This window comes from Lytechinus pictus, chromosome 13, assembly GCF_037042905.1.
Source record: "Lytechinus pictus isolate F3 Inbred chromosome 13, Lp3.0, whole genome shotgun sequence".
In the NCBI taxonomy this organism is placed as follows: Eukaryota; Metazoa; Echinodermata; class Echinoidea; order Temnopleuroida; family Toxopneustidae; genus Lytechinus; species Lytechinus pictus.
The window spans coordinates 27,897,750-27,921,257 of record NC_087257.1 but is presented as its reverse complement, the minus strand read 5'-3'; the positions used below and the strand labels follow the sequence as shown (position 1 = coordinate 27,921,257).

At 36.3% G+C, this 23,508-nt stretch overlaps 1 protein-coding gene across 1 annotated transcript; it reads right to left on the bottom strand.

Moving 5' to 3' along the window:
- Positions 1-5,323: 5,323 nt before the first annotated feature.
- LOC129275191 (aqualysin-1-like) lies at positions 5,324-22,936 on the bottom strand. The gene is made up of 8 exons (XM_064108745.1): positions 22,560-22,936; positions 17,696-17,836; positions 16,131-16,260; positions 13,645-13,757; positions 9,227-9,368; positions 8,693-8,877; positions 7,442-7,613; positions 5,324-6,214 (listed from the first exon to the last, which is right to left on the bottom strand). Exons 1-8 carry the CDS (start codon positions 22,668-22,670, stop codon positions 6,075-6,077), a joined length of 1,134 nt encoding a protein of 377 aa, XP_063964815.1. The 5' UTR covers positions 22,671-22,936; the 3' UTR covers positions 5,324-6,074.
- Between the last annotated feature and the right edge of the window lie 572 nt (positions 22,937-23,508).

The window sequence follows — 23,508 nt, the reverse complement described above, 5'->3', positions numbered from 1 at the left end:
TCATTCTAATTATTTACGACCATTTTACTTTGTTCTGTTGAAAATGAAATAAAACTAATTTAATTGAAAGAATGGACTATTGAAGATGATAAGTTATCCACCTTGGTTACCAGTTTACTTCCGTTGGTCTCTTTTCATTATAGCAAATAAGATACCTTATTTATTGTTTTGCAATTCCTATGTTTGTTTACTATTTTTACATGTTAAGTTCACTCCATAGGAAGAGGAAGAGAATAGAAATTAGAAGTGTAAGGCGTAAAAATGATCATCATTCCTGGGCCCCGTCTACACAGAGTTACGATTGATCCAATCAATCGTACCTCTGTGGAAATCCATCAGTGTCATTATTTTTTCTCCAGGAAATGTGCAAAATGTGCTTTGTAAACAACGGAGAACACAACGAACTGTCAAGAAATCAATGAGTTAATGGATATACATTCATATCTCGATTTTATTTTGAAAAAAAGCATGCATTTTATATGTTGACTTCGCTGGCTTCCATAGTTGCGATTGATCGAATTAATCGCAACTCTTTGTAAGACGACCCTGGTGGGTGTTTCATAATGAATTTTGTAAAGGAACGCAAAACTTCACGTACGACTGGTACATGATCTTAGGTACAAAGTCAGCTACTTTGGTACCACTTGTAGGCCCGAATTCACAAAGGTGGTTTCGTTTGAAACCATGGTTGTTAGAAACCGTGGTTTTTTAAAAACCATGGTTTCTAAAACCTGCGATTCACAAACGATGGTTTCTAAAACCCACGGTTTCAACAGTGGTCTCAAATGAAACCATGGTTTCAACAGTGGTCTCAAATGAAACCATGGTTTTTGTAAAACCTACGGTTTGAAACCACCTGAAACAGTTGACTCAAAATCATGCCGAAAAACCTCGGAAAAAACCATGGTTTCATTTGAAACCACCTTTGTGAATCGCAAAATCAGTAAAACCCACGGTTGAAACCATGGTTTTTGCAAAGACCACCTTTGTGAATTCGGGCCATAGTGTAAGAAAGGATCACCAATCATTAGTAACTTACGAACAGCTTAATGAAACACCCACCAATTCAGAACAGTATCCACAGTATGAACCTTACACGCCATATAGGTCAGAATGACCCGAATCTTATGGGATCACTCTCCGTTTTGGGTCTAAATGACTCGGAATAATAATATAGGATTTGTATAGCGCACGTATCCACCTAGTCCAGATTGGACCTTGTTGTTTGGAAGTGCCTTATCTGGACTAGTATCCACCTTGCTAGGTGCTCAAGGCGCTCCTATATTACCCCGGCTATTAATAAAGCTAGAGTCTACCGATTTTGGTGCGCACCGCTTTTTGAGGAATTACTTCCTGCCGGTACCCATTTACCTCACCTGGGTTGAGTGCAGCACAATGTGGGTAAATTTCTTGCTGAAGCAAAACACGCCATGGCTTGGAATCGAACCCCCGTCCTTCATATTGAAAGACGACAGTCTTGGCCACTAGACCATGACGCCCCAGGCACTGTCTGATGTGATCAAGAATGAGTCTCTCTCAGAAAACACGCGAATTTCCTTTTCTCTAAAGAAAGATCACTTAACACATGTGACCTTATCATGCTTATTACGAGTCCGGATCAGAGTATAACTGACTGAATTGAGGGTCGATCTCGTCTATGAAACGTAAGGACAATTAACCTTCAACGTTCCCCCATTAAATACCACCGAATATGGGCAATTATCTCCTGAAAATTAATCCATCCGGATCGACCAACACCTTAAGACAAATTACTCTTGACGAAAAGTGCCCAAACTAACGAACACGTTAAATAATTTACCATTACCCCCGGGTAATTAATTTTAAGAACATCCTAGTTTTGGGAGAAAATAATTGTCTCGAAAACAACGCACTCCATTAAAAAATATATATATAAAAAAGAAAAAAATTAATAATAAAAAAATGAAGAGTAACTAACCACGTTTACTGAGAAGGAAGGGGGTATAAACAAGTGTTTAAACAAGTGTTTAAACAACAAAGTAAATGACTGAAAGTTTAATATCAATTCTCCATAAATTAAACATGGTTGTTTAAAATAGGTTGACATAAGTTAAAAGGTGTTTCATAAAAAAAAATAAACAGAGTTTTTTACGTTCTTCTCCCGACTACAAACCGGGTAGGCAGTCATAAGTCATAAACTATGATGATGTTTACATCTATATGATATAAAAATATTAAGAGCGAAAATCTTAGGGGATATGCCTCAATTTTGACGTGTGGAAAGAAAGAAAGAAAGAGAGAGGGGGAGAGACAGAGAGAGAGAGAGAGAAAGAGAGAAAGAAAGAAAGAAGGAAAGAAAGCAAGAAAGAAAGAGGTAGAACCAGACAGTGTGTTTCACGAAGCGACTTGGAGCAAGCGCTGGTAGATGGATTATATTACCCCCCCCCCTCACCCCTCTAGGCCTGCTCTACGGTATCATACTCAGTTGAGTATTATGCCTTTGGTTCCTAGAATATATCTGGAAAGAAAATCAATCTACCTCTAAATAGACGACCTTTTGCCTTTATAAGCACAATAATGAATAACAAGTTATCAGGTTCACAATTACGGGAACATCAGGTCAAATTTAGTTCACTTATTCCCAAACAGGAATATTGACCTAAAAACACTCCCTTTTTCTGTCATTTTGATGAGTAAAAATCATAAATGAGAATTACATGAATAAGATAGGTGTTTGATCTTTTTAATAAAAAAAAAACGCCGGGAAAATGGAAATGATAGTTCTAGAATCGGTTGCTTTTTGTGCAAATGACTATTCAAAATTTTCTATAGCGGTTTCTTTTTTTTTTTTTCAAAAAAAGAAATTGGGGAAGGATCCCTTTTCTGTTTAAACCGTTATTCAGAAAATGTTTAGGTAATTTTCCATTCGGGAATAAGTGAATGGAAATCATCTGATATCTACTCCCCTCTAGCCGTTTCACAATGCTCTATGGTAGGCCGAAAGAGGACGTGTTAAAAATCGTAGCTCTCAATAAGTGCAACTATCTGTCCGAGGTCCACTTTTGAAAATTGTCCCGAACACGTCTCGTCCCAACTGCGTATAACTCTGCGACGTAAGGAGGATGTACAATGACACAGTAAATATATTAAAAATGCTCGTCAAATGACGAGGAGAGACCAACTGGGAGGTCTTTGTCGAAAATTGGTGGATAGGGGCAGTTTCGTCCTAGGTTTCGAAGCTGATCGGCGAAAAATTGCAAATAACAATAATAATGATATGTCCATTTATATAGCGCAGTTACTATGTGCATATACTCAACTGTGCCTTTGATACTTGGATCATATTTTTACCCCGGCTGTAGCTGAGCCGCCATATTAAAAGGCGCTAAAGCATTAAAGGAATAAATCCTACCGGGTACCCATTCACCTCACCTGGGTCGAGTGCAGCACAATGTGGATAAATTTCTTGCCGAAGGAAATTACGCCATGGCTGGGATTCGAACCCACGACCCTCTGTTTTAAAGTCCAGAGACTAATCCACTTGGCCACAACGCTCCACGTACGCTCCAAATAATATGTCGTCTGTCCATAGTCCAGGACGACACTGCTGTTTTGATTCACCAGTCCTCGACAAAGACCTCTTGGTTGTGCTTTGTAATGATCGGCAATTGGCAATGATACATTCTCTTTGTTCTTACCCCTATTGGTCTGTGTCAAAAGTTCTTTATGTCGCAGTTACACAAACGAAACAGAAATGATCAGAAGAATGTAATTTGTATGAAAGTGACATAGTGGTTTAATATTTAATGAGATAAGCACCAACTTTGATGTCTTGACCATTCATTTATTCTTTTGAATTGTGTTTTTCATTAGATCCACAAAAACCATCAAAACGTCATCACGCGAATGGTATTTCACAGTTAGCCAAGTATATACATTGTTATAACAACATGCTAATGCATTCAAAGTAGAAATGCAACAAATACCTTCATAGAGTGTTAATCTGTGTGCTATTGTAGTCATATGGTCTAGCAATTCTTGCATTAGGCTATGTAAGGCATTTTTACATACATGTAATATCTTGCATTGATATGTGCCTATCATAATGAAAGAAATGAAAGGTCATTGACCAACATTGCCCATGGGTAACTACGAAATGGTATATTATAATAACACACTATTGGTCGGTTTGTAGTCAGTTTCATTGGTAATACTGCGAAATAAGGGAACTGTGAGAATATTAATTAAAGACAATCAAATTCTAGAAAAGACAAATGGTAATAAGATTTCTTAAGAAGTCACCCTCCAGTATGTTTATTACTTGAAATTTGTAGCAAAGAATGTACTTAAAAGTCATGTACAATATAAACACATCCATGTATAGGTCTAATTAGTACTGTTTGTAGCTGATTTCTTGCTATAATGTCTGACTAAATTCAAACTGAGAAACAAAATCATTACATACATGTAAAATGTGCGACGTATTATCATCCATACTATACTCACTATTTTCGAAAAATCATTATAAAGCTTTTCACCTCTTTATTATGTATAACAACTTTCAAAAGAGTAGTATACACTGTAAATGAGGGAAAATAAAATGAATAAAATCTTGCAAATAAACAAAAACTCTGGCAAACAAAGTTAGGCTATTGACAATTGAGTTTTCTTTTATACCGCAGGGTCCTGTGTCCCGTAACACAAAGGTTAGCGATTAATCGCTAAATGAAATGGCCTATCAGGATTGCCGTTGCATGCGCAATTTGCTCAGTAGACTGACTAGAAACCAATCAGAATCAGTCTTTCAAATTAGCGATTACTTGCTAACCTCTGTGTTACGGAACCCTGGTCTCAAATTGTGAATCCCCTCCATTGATAACATGTGACCTTATATGCTCACATCTACCTCAGATATGTCAGATATGATTATGAAAATATTACATGACAAAGAGCAAAACACTGAAAATATTAAGGGAGCAAAAGGCTTACATACGCTAACAAAACATTGCTACGCATATGGGCATTTTCACGGTAACTGACGTTACATGGCACAATTTTACACACTTTTCATTGTGTGTATGATTATCTCTAAAACAACAAATGATGGGAGTTTGCTTTTAAGCAAACTCCCATCATTTGTTGTTTTAGAGATAAGCAAACTCCCATCATTTGTTGTTTTAGAGATAATCATACACACAATGAATCGTGAAAATGCCCATATACAAATGCGTAACAAGAATATGTCAAGTTCTTTTCGCATATACCGTGAAATGATATCTCATTCAGCAATAATCTGAAGATATATACGCAATCAAACAAAGCTAAACCTATACCCTGTATACATACATGTAACAAAAACATTAATCAGTTATATTTCGCATATAGTTGAATAATGTCACATGAATAATGAATGAAAAATACGATTATGTGATTACTGCATAACATAGAGCTTTCATCGCTAATTGATTTTATCAAAATCAGACACCAGAGAAGAATAACAATTAGCAAATATTATATTTTTACGAGAACATACTAGAGAAATAAAGGAATTAAACATTATATGAAATCCATGTGCCATATAAAATGCTTGCATGTATTTATCCTAAAACGGTTTTAAACAGTTGAACACTTTGAAAATTGAAGACCATCGGAAAAAATCTGAAACGAGATTACTACCTATACCACATAGATCAAGTGCACTAGATATTTAAAAGTAATCATAATTACTATTAAGATCATCATTTTATTCCAATCTCTGAACTCTGAAGAGTTCAAAGTACCATTGCTCTCATGGCTTGTGGTTTACAGCCAAGGGGCGGGGACATCGGGGAAGTTTTTGCCCCCCCCCTTCGTCACCCCAAAGAAAAAAAAAAAAAAAAAAGAACGAAATAAATGTAGAGTCACTAGTAAATAGCAGATATATGCTGACATAAACATCATAATCAGACTGTAAAATGCTTTTAAATACCATCTTTCGATCTTAAAAAATTATCTCATCTTATTTTTAGTTTACGTCCCGCCACCTCCCCACACCACACCCCACCCACTTAAAAAATAATGTGCCGCCACTGGTCTTTCCCCGAATGGCTAGGTTCCTAGCCCACGTACAGAAGACGGTTAGGAGAATCAGTTCCAACATCGAATACCGCTCCCTCAGTTGTATCTTCCATGAGTTTCGTTTTCAGGTCAGCAGGGGACAGTTCTTCGGCGTTAGCGAGAGCAATAGCTGCTGCGCCTATTTCAGGAAAGAAAGCGTTTTAAAAAATGATTAAAATGCAAAGTTCATCCAAACTATCAACTAAAGCTGAAACATGTTGATGTTATCAATATGCATTGAAGTAAAATTGTTTAGTATAACGTAAATATTCCTGATACCACGTCACTCTCAGTGTGTTCAAACATGTCTTCTGGTGGGTGTTTCATGAAAGTTGTCAGAATTGTCGTAGGGCCTTTTCACACGTGAATTTTGAATCATCATTGTAATGATGATTGCAATTTGTCTTTAGAGTCATCGGACCTTTTCACACGCTTACTTGAAAACTGTGTTTTGAATGGATTGGAACTGGAATTCACCTCCGGAGTAGAATTTGATTTCGTGATTGTGATTAGCGTTCGTCGTGATTCTAATCATGTTTTAGTTTGCTTTCACATGTGCTAAAATTTGTCATTAGCCTTATTTTTCACTGGAATCATCATTCAAATTACGATTTTTTACCGTGTGAAAGGATTGTAAATTATCAGTGCTGACTATTTCACTGAAATCGTCGTTTTTGCGGGCGTTTTTGATTGGCTGAGAAGCACTGGTCTCTGGCTGTTACTATGGTAACTGTCAGAGAAAGACAACTTGTCATTGCTGACAAATTTCATGAAACGGTTCCTAGGTCTCAAAATGTGATTCACAAGGTTGAGATGCTCGGGTGTGGATATAATTTCACTCTGTAACAGGGTGAGTCTTTTCGAAATGTTCAAATAGTGGACTACATGAGAATATGATTTGGTTTGATTTATTTTTTATTCTGCATTCGTAACACTCTTCTGCATTCATAGCATTTTAACACTGTTAAAATGCTCGAATTTTTCGTTCATTGTGAATGTGATTTTAGAAAAGTGTGCTCTTCGCTATGAGATACACTGTGGAAATGATGGCATTATCATTAATATATTAAGTGACTTGATACAAATGCAGTAGGTCAATACGAAAATATATGCCCATGTTGAAGCACATGGTTCGTTCGAATTCATACATGACATTGATGCATGTAGGAGAAGCCTTAATAAAATCCTAGCCTTTTGTATCAAACGGTGGGGTTATATTTCACAAATGGTATGCATTTCCTTTGTAAAACTAGGGAGTGTTTAGATTGGGTTACGCGACTACCCGACCCGACCGCGATTACCCGATGATAATCGGAACCAGTCTGTTTCAGCATGGACCTATTACAAATGATTTCAGCAGGCTTACCTGCTACATGAGGACACGCCATTGATGTTCCACTTATTGTAAGTGTGTACTCTTTTCCGCTTATTGATGCACTTGGGATATTGACACCAGGGGCAAACAGGTCAACACAACTCCCATAATTGGAGAAATAAGCCCTACGATCGTTGATACCTGTAGCGCCAACAGTTATCGCCTGAAACGGATGAAAGATCGTTGGTTTACAACACAGTAACACATTCAGCAGGTTAAGGCTTACATACGATCAAGGTTATGAACACGAAATTGAATCAAATATAGATAAAAATGCCTAAAAGATTGGGAAATCTTTGTCATAATGCATCAAAAAATGAGTGTAAGAGTAGGATTTTGGAATCACCAACATGGAAAGGAATTAACTGTATTACTTGTAGTCACAGGTTTGACACAAATAACTTTATGGGACAATACCAAATCAGTTGTTTTTTGTTTTCTTATGACATCTCGAAAGCAATCACATTGATATTATTTACAATAATGATAGCTGGATTAGATAGATAGATATATAGATGGTTTCAATTAAAATCAAGACATCATCCCGGCTAAGGCCGAATTGCGATGTACATGATGTATTCACAAGGTAATAATGACACACACAAAAATTGTTCAAACAATAACTCTGATAATTACAAAAAAATAATATAAAGCCCTTTTTGCCTAAGGATACAGCAGAGCGTTTCTATTACTATCCCAGTGTTAGCTGCACTAAAGCATTCGAGGAATTTCTTCCTACTGGGTACCCGTTCACCTCACCTGGGTTGAGTGCGGCACAATGCGGGTAAATTATTGCTGAAGGAAAACACGCCATGGCTTGGAATCGAACCCACGACGGCACGTCCCTCAGATTGAGAGACGTGAGTCTTAACCACCAGACCACAACGCCCCCACTAATATTTTTCCCAGAACAGAATTGAAAGTTACTTAGAATTAGATCTAGATCTAGATCTAGATTAGATCTATTTATCATGTTTATGCCTATTTTAGTGCCTGTATACAGACTGATTGCCGAATAAGAAACTTGGCTTTGACAAGCAAGCAGTCGTCTCTCCCTGCATTTTCCTTATGAAAATATGTATGAAGAGCTGTTCCCCGAAATAAATAAACTAAAGACACACACACAAACATGCAAACCCCATTAGAAGATGATTTTGCATAACCTTTTTTACATTTAACTGCATAACTTTAAGTCAGTAGAATAAACGGATGATGATGAAATCATGCAAAGCAACAACAAACCTCTGCGACTCTGGCGGGAGAGTAAAGACATGAATCATTGTTGGAGTTGCCAGCAGCAACAACTGTGGGTACGCTAGCATTGATCATCCCTCTGACGGCGTCATCTAATGCCTGCTGGGGGCCGCCTCCTAGAGACATCGAAGCTATGGCCGGCTTCACGGCGTAAAGCGCTACAAAATCACAACCTGAAAATAGAACAGGTGGATTTGGCTTTTAACTGGTCCATTAAAAAAAAGATCGGCCCTAGATCAAACAGGAGCCGCGGATTCCTGTAGATAAATAGTACTGATGCTGTTTTGAAATACATTCAAATCTTTCTTTTATTCAATCTTTACATTATTTTAACGCTTTTAATTGTCATGAGATTTTAAAGTTCACATTCAGGGAAAATGCATGCTCCCCAAATAAAGTATTAGTTATTTACAAACTGTGGTCATTTGAAACAATTGAAAGATGATATATGATTTACGTGTGTACATTTCTATTTGCGTGATAATGAATTTGTTTGGATTTGATTTAATGATTTTGCCTCACCTGCGATGACATCAGAAGTTGAACCACTTCCCTGGCAATTAAGAACACGTACTCCAAAGAGATTAACACCCGGGGCAACTCCAAATATCTCACCTCCTACGGTACCAGCGCAATGGGTTCCATGGCCATTGCAGTCTACACCCTACACAGACATGACAGATAATACAATTTTTATCAAAACTCTAGACAGTAGTCCTATTGATAGTATTGATAACAATAACGACAGCGATGATTAACATGAAAACAAACAAGTTGAATAACAGAAGCAACCAAGAACAAAATAATATGCAGTAAAGTAATAAAATAAACACGAGGAAACGAATGTGGGATATCAGTAGGAGAAAGGGGGGGAATACAACCACATAGAAATGTGATGAAACGATATCCTGACACGATGATTGTGATGCGATATTTTTTTTTATTTGCCATCAACTGAGGTTCTTTATTATTCGTAAAAATATCAAAAGATACAAGTTTTTACATTAACAAAATTCATATCATATCGCACAACAATATTTTACAAAAATACAACAAGTACAATAAAATATGCTACTTACACTACCAGTCACAGTTCCTCGGCCCGCTATCAACCGTCGAAAACCAGAGAATAATAGATTCAGTGGACTTAATCCATTGTTCTCCGGCTCCAAATGGCCAGCCAACAGCGAACCAAAAAAACATGACTGGTAGTGTATTCACTCGAAGTAAAAACGCATCTTCTGCCATTCAGTTTCATTAAATCTTTTCTGATTATACTTCAAACTTATGTAAAATCTAATTTCTGCTTTCAAATCTTTCAATAGATGGTGTCCATGTAACACATGTTTCTTTTTATCATGACATTCTTTGACATAATTCTTATATATAAATTTGGCATAATTAAGGATGAAATTGACGAGTTTTGTTTTTCGGTTGCCTTTTTCATATCCTATTATAATCATTTTGTCATTAATGTCAATATCAAGGTCAAAAATATTCCGAATAAGACACGAAACTATTTTCCAAAATATCCTTATGATGCAATATGATACGATATGATTATGGTATCATGATATGAAATGATATGATTTTGCGGATATAAAGAAAAGGGTACTAATTTGGTACAACTTTAGGTCAAAGGATCGGGGGTTGTATCCCCGTGTACTCCCTCCGTATTCCTGTCTAACTAGTTTGGTTTGCTCGTTGGCGATGTGCTAGGCAATAGCTCCGAAAGAGGTATACATGTATACATTAGGGGAGAGCGGGGCGAGTTAGCCCTCGGGGCGAGTCCGCCCACCACGTGATTTACCCCTTTGCTGTGATTGGATATAAGTTTTGCTTATTATGTAATGACAACCTATCCATAAGTAACAACACACGTTGACGAGAGCTCACATGCTTGGAATCTGATAAACTTACAACGAATTATACATTTCGAGGCCACGTAAGTAAACTAAAAAAATCAGATTTTTTTTCCCCTATGGGCACTTATGAATGCAGTTTTAGTAAGTTTTGTTGCTCGAAAGGTGTGATATTTAGCTACTGAAATATGCCTTTGATACATTGAAATACGTTGTACATTTTGTGTAGAAAAAGAGATAAGGAAATGGCTGCCCTTGGGGCGAGTTCGCCTACTTTGCGACGGGGCAGGTTCGCCCGGAGGGCGGACTTGCCCCACAGGGGGGCGAACTCGCCCCACTCAGTATGGCTATTTCTACCCATATGCATTTGTTTTTGGAAATTTGACGTTCATCATTCAGATGTCGCTTAATAATGTTAAAATACGTTTGAAACACACGGAATCTCATGTGAAAACCCCAATTTATAACAGAATTTCAGTTTTTAATCTCATTTTTAAGTGACAGGCAATTTTTTAGGGCTCATCAAAGTTCATGAGGAAAATTGTCCATAGATTTTTTTAATTTAATTTTTTTTAATTTGGTGCCTAGCGATTTACTGAATGTTTGTGTATTCTTATCTGGACGACAAACATGAATTTGAGTTTATTTCTTTACATAATCATTAGCATTGGTAAAAACGAATTTTAAAAGTACCTCAAACTTTATAAATATAATTCAGTATATATATATATATATATATATATATATATATTACTTTTTGGGGGTGGAGAAACAATGCTACTACGTTAAGGATGGTAGGAGCATTTAATAATTAGTGCAACATCTCATTTTTAAAATCTTCAAAATGTTCACTCTAGTGTTACTAATAATTTATAGTGAAATTGCTATCGAAGGCAATTAAATACAATTATCTGACTGGCAAAAGTAAGTTTTTGTTTTATGTGCTGTCATTGGTGTTATCAGATCAATCAGGACACAGATGATATTAATTTTAGTCAAGATAAATTTTCAGAGTTACAAATGATCAGGATTTGAAATGGAAGGTTTCGTCATAGAACTTAAAGAAAAGAAACTCAGTTGAATTGTATAGTGTATAGTGACACTTATAAGATAATAAGAATGTTTTCAAGTTGCTTGTTTCACATGATAGTTTCACTTCAGTGTATTTAATCAAATCGTTGAAAATGTGGTTGGAAGGCAATGACACTTTGTAATGGCAAAAGTAGGTTGTTTTTATCTGTTGTCACTTTTTGTCTACTTTTTACCCTGGGACATTTACCCAGTTTACGTTTTGAGAGTTACAATTGTTTTTAACAAAATGCCCCAGAGAGCATTTCTTTTATTCTTAATCTGATCGTGTTATTGAAAGAAACGTTCGAATAGTTATGATCTAAAGGTATTGTATCAGTTTCGTTGGCAGTTTTGTCTACTACAAAATTTTGTAAATTGGCGCCATGTTAATTTAACCTAGTTGCCACATAGGCCTATTTCCCTTTTTCATGTTTTTCTTCTCTTCGAGTTACTCGAAATCTTAATCACTGATATATCTGGATAAGGAAGCAGATACCTACGTTTTCTCTCAATATGTACTTTGTAGATAATCATTAGACTAAATCACCTAATTTCATTCACAGTGAAGACAATAGACATTAAAAAATGCATATTAGTGATATTAAAAATATTTTAAAGAATCCTCCATTGATACAAATGTTAGATGCCCTATTCAGATTCGAGTTAAACAAAATATTTGGAGCCTATTTTCCCACTAAAACAAAGTGTAGGCCTGCAAGTATTGTCAACTGTTACTATCTGTATATTTTCAATGTTTTTACTAAATGATAATAATCTCTGCTAAAGAAAAGAACAGGTAATTTTTATATTGTTGACATGCTAGCACTAAATTCTTCAAATTTGAACATATTTTTTTTTTGGAGGCTTTATATATTTTACGCTGACTGTTAACTGCTACTTTATATAGGCCTAAATAATAAAAAAAAATGCATATTGCCTTATATGTATTTTTTAAAACAAAACACACAAAAAAGTAAAATTTTTATCCATCGTTATGGCCATTTCGTAATTTATGTGAACTTACTATCATATCAAGGTTAATATGAATCATGTTTTAAAACTTCGTACAAAATAATGTCAGAGTTAATTTTTTAATAGACAGATATACCCATTACTGCCAGATTATGAAAAATGTATAGGTCTGTTTTAAACATAGCATTAATACACAAGCAGAGGAATTATCAGGCAGTGCACAAAGTAGCACTGAAATCAAACTATAGGGCCTAAATGCTTTCACTGCGTTGATGGGTAAAAAAGCTTCTTCTACCTCCGGAAAACTTCTTGTTGAAGATAAAATTACAAGTAGGCGTATTAGGGCCTACTCTGAGTTCATTCATTTGTTCCCATAATACACGTGTGTTATAACTTTATCTCGTTTCTTGTTGGCTGCTATTAAATAAATGTTTGTTACCTTTGAAAACATCGTTTTAGTCGTTTTATATATCACTGTTTTGTTATGGGCGAACTCGCCCCGCCCATCTGGCCAACTTGCCCCGGGGTGGGGCAGGTTCGCCCTGTAGCGAAGATTTTCTTTACAGCCTTTTTTTTTCAAAACCATGTGTATGTCCTCGATGAAAATAGGATATTAGGTAGATATTACCTAGGCCTTTTATAACTGATAAGACACGACCTTCCTGCTAAAGTACTGCTAAAGTAAGCACGGTTCTAGAAGAGCGGGAAAAAATGGGGCTGACTCGCGCCGCTCTCCCCTATGTATGTACCTTGAGTGATATAGGGTCGGGAGTTGTTTACCCTGTTATGAGAAGAGGACAAACGTTGTACTTCATTTTCGATCTTTGGTTGATCAGCGTAGTGGTAGGATTTATATTGTAAATTATATATCTTCTACGCCAATGTAATGACACTCACTTTCGTTTGCCGGGAGATAAATGTTTTCATCATCATGAGTTTCCTTTACCATCAAAAGTGAGTTGATTCAATACAAAAATAAGTTACTCTTCGTAATGAACATATTCGGTTAAACATTTATTTATTCATTATACATACATAAGCACCAGTTCCAAGTGCGTCAAATGCAATTTTCGCCCGATCTCCAAAGAACGTGCTCTGTGGATAGATTCCTGTATCGATAACGTAAACACTGACGCCAGAGCCATTTCCTGCGAAGTGAGCGAGAGAGGTGGATCAGAAATTAACCGGGTTTACGATAAACCAAAAGCATGGATTTTATTTCTTCATATTCTCGCTATAATAGCCGATAGAGATACAGAAAGACATCATTTATTAATCAAAGTGCCATTATTTCGCAGAACAGGGTATACAAGCGGTAAGGATATAAAACAAATGACCTTAACTAAGGACAAAAGTCACTTTCCGTCACCAATGCTAACTAGAAGTTACATAATCTCCCGCTTTGGAGATCACCAAAATACCAACACGCGCATGACTTGCATGACGGAAGTGCCGTGGCGCCTGTCGCCTTGTAATCAGAGGGTCGTGTTTTCGAATCCCAGCGGCTGACGCCCTTCGTCAAGGCGTTAATCCACACGTAGCCACTCTTCACCCACAGGTGGTTGATATGTACCATGTAGAGTGCGAAAGCCTATCAATTGAGTTTGGAAGCTCTTGTTGAAAAGCTCCCCACGGAGAGGGGAAAGTGTATACATTGTGTGTGACAAGCCAGGATCCGACGACTAGGGTAACAATTACAGCGCTTAAGGCCATTCCACACATTACGTCTGGTCCACGATCTGATCAACATTTTGCTCTTTTTCTAAAAATTTGAATGAAAAATATCTCTTTATTTGAGGTTCAAATTAGCTGTAAGAATACTAATATTGCAATTTTGGATGATTGCAAGTATTCATTTTTGGAGTAAGGGCCAAATTGGTTTCAAATCGTAGCCAATCGTATGGTTGCGATGACGTCATTACGATTAGATATTTAATTCGCTTTTGTTCTGATAAGGATTGTAGCATAGTCACAGATTTCAAAATGAATATTTGTAGGATAATTTAGAACTATACACAGTAAGATGTTTCATGTTTCAATATTAGATCAAATTCCAATACGTGTTATTCCAATATCGGGTCGGAGACCAATCTTAAGGTGTGCGGTGGTCTTAAACGATATCGTATCGATGTATGAAGCGCTATATAAAATCAGAATATTATTATCATTATTATCATTATTATTATTATCTTAACTATTATTAGTAGTATTAGTAATAGTAGTAATGATATAAGTAGTAAAGTAGTAGTAGTAGTAGTAGTAGAAGTAGTAGTAGAAATAGTAGTAGTAGTAGAAGTAGTATTATTATAAGTAGTAACAGAAGTAATAGTAGTAGTAGTAGTAGTAGTAGTAGTAGTAGTAGTAGAAGTAGTAGTAGTAGTAGTAGTAGTAGTAGTAGTAGTAGAAGAAGAAGAAGTAGTAGTAATAGTAGTAGTAGTAGTATTATAAGTAGTAACAGTAATAGTAGTAGTAGTAGTAGTAGTAGTAGTAGTAGTAGTAGTAGTAGAAGTAGTAGTAGTAGTAGTAGTAGTAGTAGTATTAGTAGTAGTAGTAGAAGTAGTAGTATTATAAGTAGTAACAGTAATAGTAGTGGTAGTAGTAGTGGTAGTAGCAGCAGTAGTAGTAGTAGTAGTAGTAGTAGTAGTAGTAGTAGTAGTAGTAGTACTAGAAGTAGTAGTACTAGTACTGGTAGTACTAGTAGTAGTATTAGTAGAAGTATTAGTAGTAGAAGTAGTAGTAGTAGTAGTAGAAGAAGAAGAAGTAGTAGTAATAGTAGTAGTAGTAGTATTATAAGTAGTAACATTAATAGTAGTAGTAGTAGTAGTAGTAGTAGAAGTAGTAGTAGAAATAGTAGTAGTAGTAGAAGTAGTAGTACTAGTAGTAGTAGTAGTAGTAGTAGTAGAAGTAGTAGTAGTAGTAGAAGTAGTAGTAGTAGTAGTAGTAGAAGAAGTAGTAGTAGTAGTAGAAATAGTAGTAGTAGTAGAAGTAGTAGTAGTATTATAAGTAGTAATAGAAGTAGTAGTAGTAGTAGTAGTAGTAGTAGTAGTAGTAGTAGTAGAAGTAGTAGTAGTAGTAGTAGTAGTAGTAGTAGTAGTAGTAGAAGAAGAAGTAGTAGTAATAGTAGTAGTAGTAGTATTATAAGTAGTAACAGTAATAGTAGTAGTAGTAGTAGTAGTAGTAGTAGTAGTAGTAGTAGTAGTAGAAGTAGTAGTAGTAGTAGTAGTAGTAGTAGTAGTAGTAGTAGTAGTAGTAGTAGTAGAAGTAGTAGTATTATAAGTAGTAACAGTAATAGTAGTGGTAGTAGTAGTGGTAGTAGCAGCAGTAGTAGTAGTAGTAGTAGTAGTAGTAGTAGTAGTAGTAGTAGTAGTAGTAGTAGTAGTAGTAGTAGTAGTACTAGAAGTAGTAGTACTAGTACTGGTAGTACTAGTAGTAGTATTAGTAGAAGTATTAGTAGTAGAAGTAGTAGTAGTAGTAGTAGTAGTAGTAGAAGTAGTAGTAGTAGTAATAGAAAAAACACCTACCAGTGAAACTGTATTCTCCAGTAAGAGGTAGGTTCCGTTGGTTGACACGGTCTAAGCCCCACTGAGCTACGGTAGAAGCATTGACTATACCATCTTGCGATATGTACTTGATTTCATCACGATAAAGAAGCTGAATTTGGTGTTTCAAAATGAAAGCCAGTCTTATATTATTCATGGAACCGAAAAGGGGTTACTTTCATGAGGTGGTCATCATAAGTTAAGCGATGACTGTCTACTTCTTTCGTGAATTACTAAATAAAACATTTTTTTGAAGAAAAATATTACTTTACATCGAATTGTCATGTATTGCGACAATTGTGTCGATGCTACGAATCACTCATTTATGTATATTTTATATGCAAATATATTTAATATATATATGTTCTATTCTTGAATGCAGGAAGGAAGTTTAAAAAAAATATTATTGATATCCTGTTTAAAATATACATATATTTAAAAAAGAATGGTATAAAAAGAACATCTAAGTATGTTACTCTCTACTGAAAGAAAAATCATGGATGGTAGCAGAAACATGCTACAGTTGATAATTATTGTTGTTATTCGTATCATTATTGTAGTATTGTAGTGTCATTATTATCGATATTATTATTAGTTTCTTGATAATATTATCACTAATATCATTATTATTCATGATATGAAACTGGTACGTATTAATGGCAATTTACGCACAAAATTAAAAAAGACGTTCACACTTTATATGAATGAGGCTTATCAATGGAACAATACCAAATGTAAGTCTAAGATGGTAAGCATCACCAATTCTGCAGCCCGAGCTCATGAATTATTAATATCTCTGTACGTAAAATCACACACTTTTATCAGACAGTTACCACATCAACAGTACTTCTCAGCCAACTAAAACCAAGAAAAGTTGTCAGATCAACTTTCAGGTCCAAATTGTTGATGAAACGCTCCCGTGAAAATGAAAAAAAAAGCGACACGTGCAGGCTCTGCAAGCGCGTTCGTCGACGGACCTTAATATGAATATTCATGAGAAGTTATAGGATTGGTGACCTGAATGACGCACACCACGAATGGGATCTGACAATTTCTGGACTCCCCTTTAGACCCGTACCTAAAATGACGTAATGGTTGGAAAAATATTCATATAAAATCAACGGTGCATATCTGAACAATTTTTTCATGTCAGTCCCACGGGAGAGCAGTAATTTGTCAATGCTGGATTTTATGGGAACTTGATTAAATGCCCAAGAAACCCTGTGAGCACTTTGACTGCAACCAAGTTTGCATGTAGACTGGGTTTGAGCCCCTGTAGCGCGAAAAAATGCTGAAACCCCCTTTTCATATTTTAGCGTTTGAAGGATATTGGATGAACTACCAAAAAAGATAAAGGTTTGGATGGTGTCAATATTAAGACTTATTTTTGGCGATTTTTTCAAATTTCATTTTTAATTACACATGAATTTATTGGGAAATAGTTAGTGGTGTGTGTCCTTATCGTGTTTACCATCAAATGTTTGAAAGTCCTGAAAGTAGCAAGGAGTTGGCAAAATGGCTGACGAGGTTGGGAGCGATCCCCTTACCTTTTCGAGAGCTCTCTGTGATAGTTTTGCTGAGAAGCCATTAATGGCCTTTGTGTAGGTGTGTTTGATACGGGACTCTCGGAAGATTCCAGAACGATCTTTCAGGATGAGATTCTTGATGGGTGCCACGTCATAGCCAGACTATTAAAATAAAACAAATAATGTCATCCGAAAATGTCTAAAGAACGGTAAAAACTATCATCAAAATCCATTTGAAAGCATAAAAGCATGAATTCTGAAGTCCATATTTAATTTAGGCCCTGGCATATTAAACATGTTAAACTTTGCGCCAAGGTAACGGGAAAACGTTTCCATTGAATTACTCTTGATCATTTAAGTGTGCTCTATACTCATACTTTAATCATGTTAATGATGAGGAAAACCATTGCTGTTGTTATCCCAGACATTTATGAATGATTTGAGAGTAATCAGAGTTGACAAATCAAAGTTATATAGTACAGACATTACAGTCGCAATTAGTTTGCGACAACTTCGTATTTTTTTCTTTACTTGTCAGAATTTTTTTTTGATGGTTCCGGAAATTATATATGGTGATCCTCGACCTCATTTTAGTTTTATAATCTTGATTTCTTTTCGAAAAGGAAAGTGCTTCCAGAAACGGCGGTGATAGCTGTCACACTCAATCTTTGCCACGATGCCACGATATTTAGACCATAATTTATTTCAAATTGAAACCAAGCTCAGAATCAGGATCAGTGCAAACATTGAAAACTAGTGTGCTGAAAATGCAATAACATTAGCTATTTTTAGTATACTATTTCAAAGTAAATTATGCGGGTCACAATTATGCCTATATATTGTGTTTAAATGAATAACATATCTTACAACGGAATATGAATTTTTAATTTGTAGTTATCACACACAAAAAATTTTAAACCGGTTGTTTTCTTGCCATACGACCGCCGTAGGCATGGTAGGGGAAATGTGACTGCGAAACCGGTTGTTTTCTTGCCATACGACCGCCGTAGGCATGGTAGGGGAAATGTGACTGCGAAACCGGTTGTTTTCTTGCCATACGACCGCCGTAGGCATGGTAGGGGAAATGTGACTGCGAAACCGGTTGTTTTCTTGCCATACGACCGCCGTAGGCATGGTAGGGGAAATGTGACTGCGCCATTCGTCTTGAGAATCATCGGACCTTTCACACGCTCACTCGAAAACTGTGATTTGAATGAAATGGAACTGGCCGCCCTTTCACCATGTTCACAAGGTAAAAATATCGTAATTTAATGATGATTCCACTGAAAAATTTGCCATGAGCCTTAAATAGACTCACGAACGCTAATCACAATCACGAATTCAAATTCTACTCCGGAGGTGAATTCCAGTTAAATGAAACCAAAATACAAGGATAAAATTTATCAAAAAGAATAAAATGAGAGGAGCATTCTAATACTTGTTTTTATCACAATCGGTTATAGAATAAGCAAGTTATGGAAGTTTGAAACTTTTGTTGTACTTTCTACGGGAATCCTCAAATTGGCAAACGTGCTTAAAAATTGCTGATTTTGTGGACAACTCTCCATTTGTTGTGTACACAAATTTTCAGATTTTCCTCATTATCTTAAAATTGCATTTTGCCTCCTTCTGAGCACAACATATGTCATGGTAAAATATAATTCACACCACATATGTCAAGGTCAGGAAGAGATAATGAGAAATATCTCAAATAAAGGGGAAAATCTGAAAATTTGTCCACAAAATCAGTCATTTTGAAGCACGTTTGCCAATTTGAGGATCCCCATAGAAAGTACAACAAAGTTTTCAAACGTCCATAACTCGCTAATTCTAAGTTTTAAATTCTTCCTCTCATTTTACTCTTTCCAATAAGATTGCTTCTCTTCTTGGGATTTGGTTTCATTTAACCCTAAAAGAACGGGGGGGGGGAGGGGCATGATGCCCCCCCCCCCACGCTTCGCGCGATATTTCCGAAACGCAAAAAAGATAGCGCCGCGAAATTTTATGACTTTTTTTTAAAGTCTCGCACAGCTTTTAAGACCTCGTGACTTTTACGAGACAATGTCATGCCGAAGATGGCTCATTTTTATACTTTGTGTTCAAAGTCTAAGGGAGATGAAATTCATAAAAGGGTGATTATTTTTCATTCTTATTGGTCTGCTTAATTAATTTAGGGGTTAATTTAGTTGTTGAATGGTCTGTAATAATTTCCATTGAAAAAACAATGAAAAATAAAAGATGAAAAAAACCAAAGAAATACATAAGAAATTCTAAAAACAAAGAAAACATTTTCTTTGTGGAAACCTTAAAATTAGAGTACAAAGATGGCATCTGGCAAAAAAAGGAGAAAATCTGAAGTGAAATTGGGTGTTAAATATGCAAATATTATTTTTCACAAATAGATTTGCATATTTTATTCAATATGAATAAAAATAATTTTTTTTTATACTGGCTTGTACTTTATGTTGTAAAGTATGTGCGTACCAAATTTCGGCGCGATCGCGCGAACGGCGGCCGAGATCAGAAGGGGGGCCATCATGCCCCCCCCCCCCCGTCCTCAATAAATCTCAAATAGCCCAGTCATCTTAGGGTTACGTTTCACTCAAATTACGGTACGAATTTGTCCGTGTGAAAGGTCCGATGATTCTAAAGGCGAATTGCAATCATCATTACAATGTTGATTCAAGATTCACGTGTGAAAAGGCCCTGAAATGTGATTAGCGTTCGTGATTATGATCACGTTTTAGTTTGGTATCACACGTGCTAAAATTCGTCATTAGCCTTATTTTCACTGGAATCGTCATTAAAATTACGATTTTTTTTCCGTGTGAAAGGGCGGTTTGTTACACCAGACAATGGGAATCCACACGTGACAAGATACAACACAAAAAACTTCTATACAGATGTGTTCATCAAGGTTGACTTTTCTACTTAATCGCATTTTGTCTATGGAACCTTTTATCATGTCTATCGGACGTCTAGACGGGTTTTATTTCGCTCATTCAGATCAGTGTTTTCCATAGCTTAAGAGGTGACCCTAAGAAGCATGACCAATGTATCAAATTCATCTTTGAATACCTAGACGATTCTAAAACCATGAGAACATTGCATGACGATTGTTTACGAATTCATATTATGATCTCCCTCGAATGCGGGCTCGAATGATTCCAATGTTTGGAAGAATAACACGGATCGAAAGAGATGTAAAAGCATGGCCCTGGGAAGCGGGGTGCTGGGGGCGCTACGTGCCTTGTTCTCCATAGGCAAAACCCCCGGGAAATCTGGTAGGTATGCTAAATTGCATAAATGTAACCAAAATTACTATCACTTTGTATTGAAAACTTTTTTTTATTGTCAAAGTTAAACCCAAAGTTAAAAAAAAATCGATCCCAGGAAGCTGGGTATGAGAGGATATTCTCACGGTTAATGTTTAAAGAATATTTCCTGGCAAAACGCTGCAATTGAAATTATAGCCATGGTAGCAGATACATTATAGCGAAAAGGTTTGGGAAAAACTGAAGAACAAACTAAAACACTCAGGAATCCTTGGATTCTTTTCGTGTCAGAAAATTGAAATGGGGTTTAAAATTACCATGTCAATTTTATTCCCGGACTCCACTAATCAGTGCCTATTCTGACGGGAAGCAGACACAGAGTCCATTTTCAAATAAGATGGACTTTTGGCAGCAAGATGAACACGACGAACACATCACATTCCACTAATCAATAAATTGTACACTTGTTCCATTTATATTCTTCTTAAAGCCAGTCTAAAATGAAAGGTAAAATAGTGTAATTTTTGTTTTATTATGTTTTTTGTATGATCTAGCCTAGCTCCCTGTCTTAACTTACAAATTTGATGATTGACTATCAAAAAGCCTGCAAAAGATCGTGAAATTATGTATTTTAAGTATTTTAATACAAATTGTTTGAGATCTTAAAATAAAACCACAATAAATCGGGCACCCCTTTTCAGTCCACAAGTCAGTGGAGGATTCAGGGGGGGGTGGGGGGCAACACATCCAGCCCGTGCCCCCCCCCCTTGAGAGTCATAGTCAGTATTTTAATGTAAATATACCGTTCATACACAAGTGTGCCCCCTTTTGAAAGTCTAAAACAATATTTGAATAGGAATATGTCGTTTATACACAAGTGAGAATCTTTTGTTTTTAGCTTGTTAATTTTTGTCAAGGGAAAATGTGCCCACCCCCTCCCCCGCTTTGGAAAATCCTAGATACGCCCCTGCCATATGCTCAAGCCAAAATCAGGGGCCTGGGAGCGATTTTTATAGAGGAGCGCTGGTACGCAAACAAATCAGAACAAAAGGGTTTTCACTCCAAAATGCGGAAGGTAACTTTGATTTTTTTTTATGACAAGCATAAAAAAATAGCTCTCATATGAAAGAGATTTGGGTCAAATCTACAGACATTTTAGGATACCGACCTAATTTTTGGAGGTTCTGCGTAATAATGTATAACACACGTAGCACCTCCAAAATAATAATGGGGAGGGGTGGTTCAGCACCCCAAGCACCCCCGCTCCCAAGGCCATGTACCAATTTCAACCCAAGTTCGTAGAGTTTTAGAAAGAGAATAGGACTAAACCAACAGGGCCATGGGAACAATAAATTCAGGGGTTCTGATGTAAATTTGACAATAAAAAAAGGTTTCAATGTAGGTAATTTTGGTCCCTAGAAATTCGACAAGCAAAAGAGGGGGGTTTTACTACAAAATGTAGGCCATTTTGGTTACATTCCTCTCTCCTTTTTGCCACACCTACCAGAATGCGAGGTGGTGCTGCCTATGGAGAGTAACGGACCCCCAGCATGCATCCCCGCTTCCCAGGGCCATATAAAGAACTGGTATTGCAATGAAGATGTTCTTACCTTCAATACAACGATGTAGTGGTCCTCAATTGGTTCATCAACCTTGTAAAATGTTACATTATGGGCCAAACTGGTCGCCAGAAAGGCAGTCAAAATCATCAAAACCAACATTTTTGTTCGAAATCCACCTCTTTGCCAAAGTTTAACTATCCTTCAGGGTACAGCTGCGATACACCGGGTTGTGATTTTAAATGTAAACAGCTTCACGCAGTGGAGTTCATAGAGTAGTGAATCCGTGCGCAAATGGTTTACATAATTATACTCTTATGCTACCAAAACTGAACCCGCCCCTCATCTTGTGCTCATCTTTTCAGTTAAACTTAATTTTCGTCAAGCTATACCAGACACACGCAGCTATTATATTTCCCCTCTCGAGTGCTTCATAACTGAAATCACAGAAGAAGAATAAAAGAAAAGCAAAGAACGCGTACCAAACATTTTGATAAAAATTAATTCTATAGCTATTCATCAATTTTGATGCAAATATTTGCCAGCTCAATGACTGATCCGCCTATTGTTCACATATTGAATACCAAATCTGTTTCTTCATGGATAGGTTACAGTCTTTATTCAGGGTCACTGGTTTGTGAAAGTCGGAGGTGGGTTTGTGAAATAATCAGTTTATCCATTAATCATAACATTGTTTCATTTAAAAACTCGGCATGAGTTTCCAATATCCGATATGTTTCCATGAAATAATGATTAAATTTCACCGTTTGGTTTGATAGCCATGTGTTTATTCACGCACACTAAGGATAGAGTTAATCTTCGAAAGTTTATTGTACTTTCGAAGATTAAAAGAGAACTCTAAGTTAGTGATGACATATTTTGACATCAAATTTAATGCAGGGAGAGTAAGGATAGTGTAGATATTACTAACTGAATCTTGATTGTGAATTAAACGAAATTGGACTAAATTTTATTTTCTTTTCATTTTCTTTTCATTGCA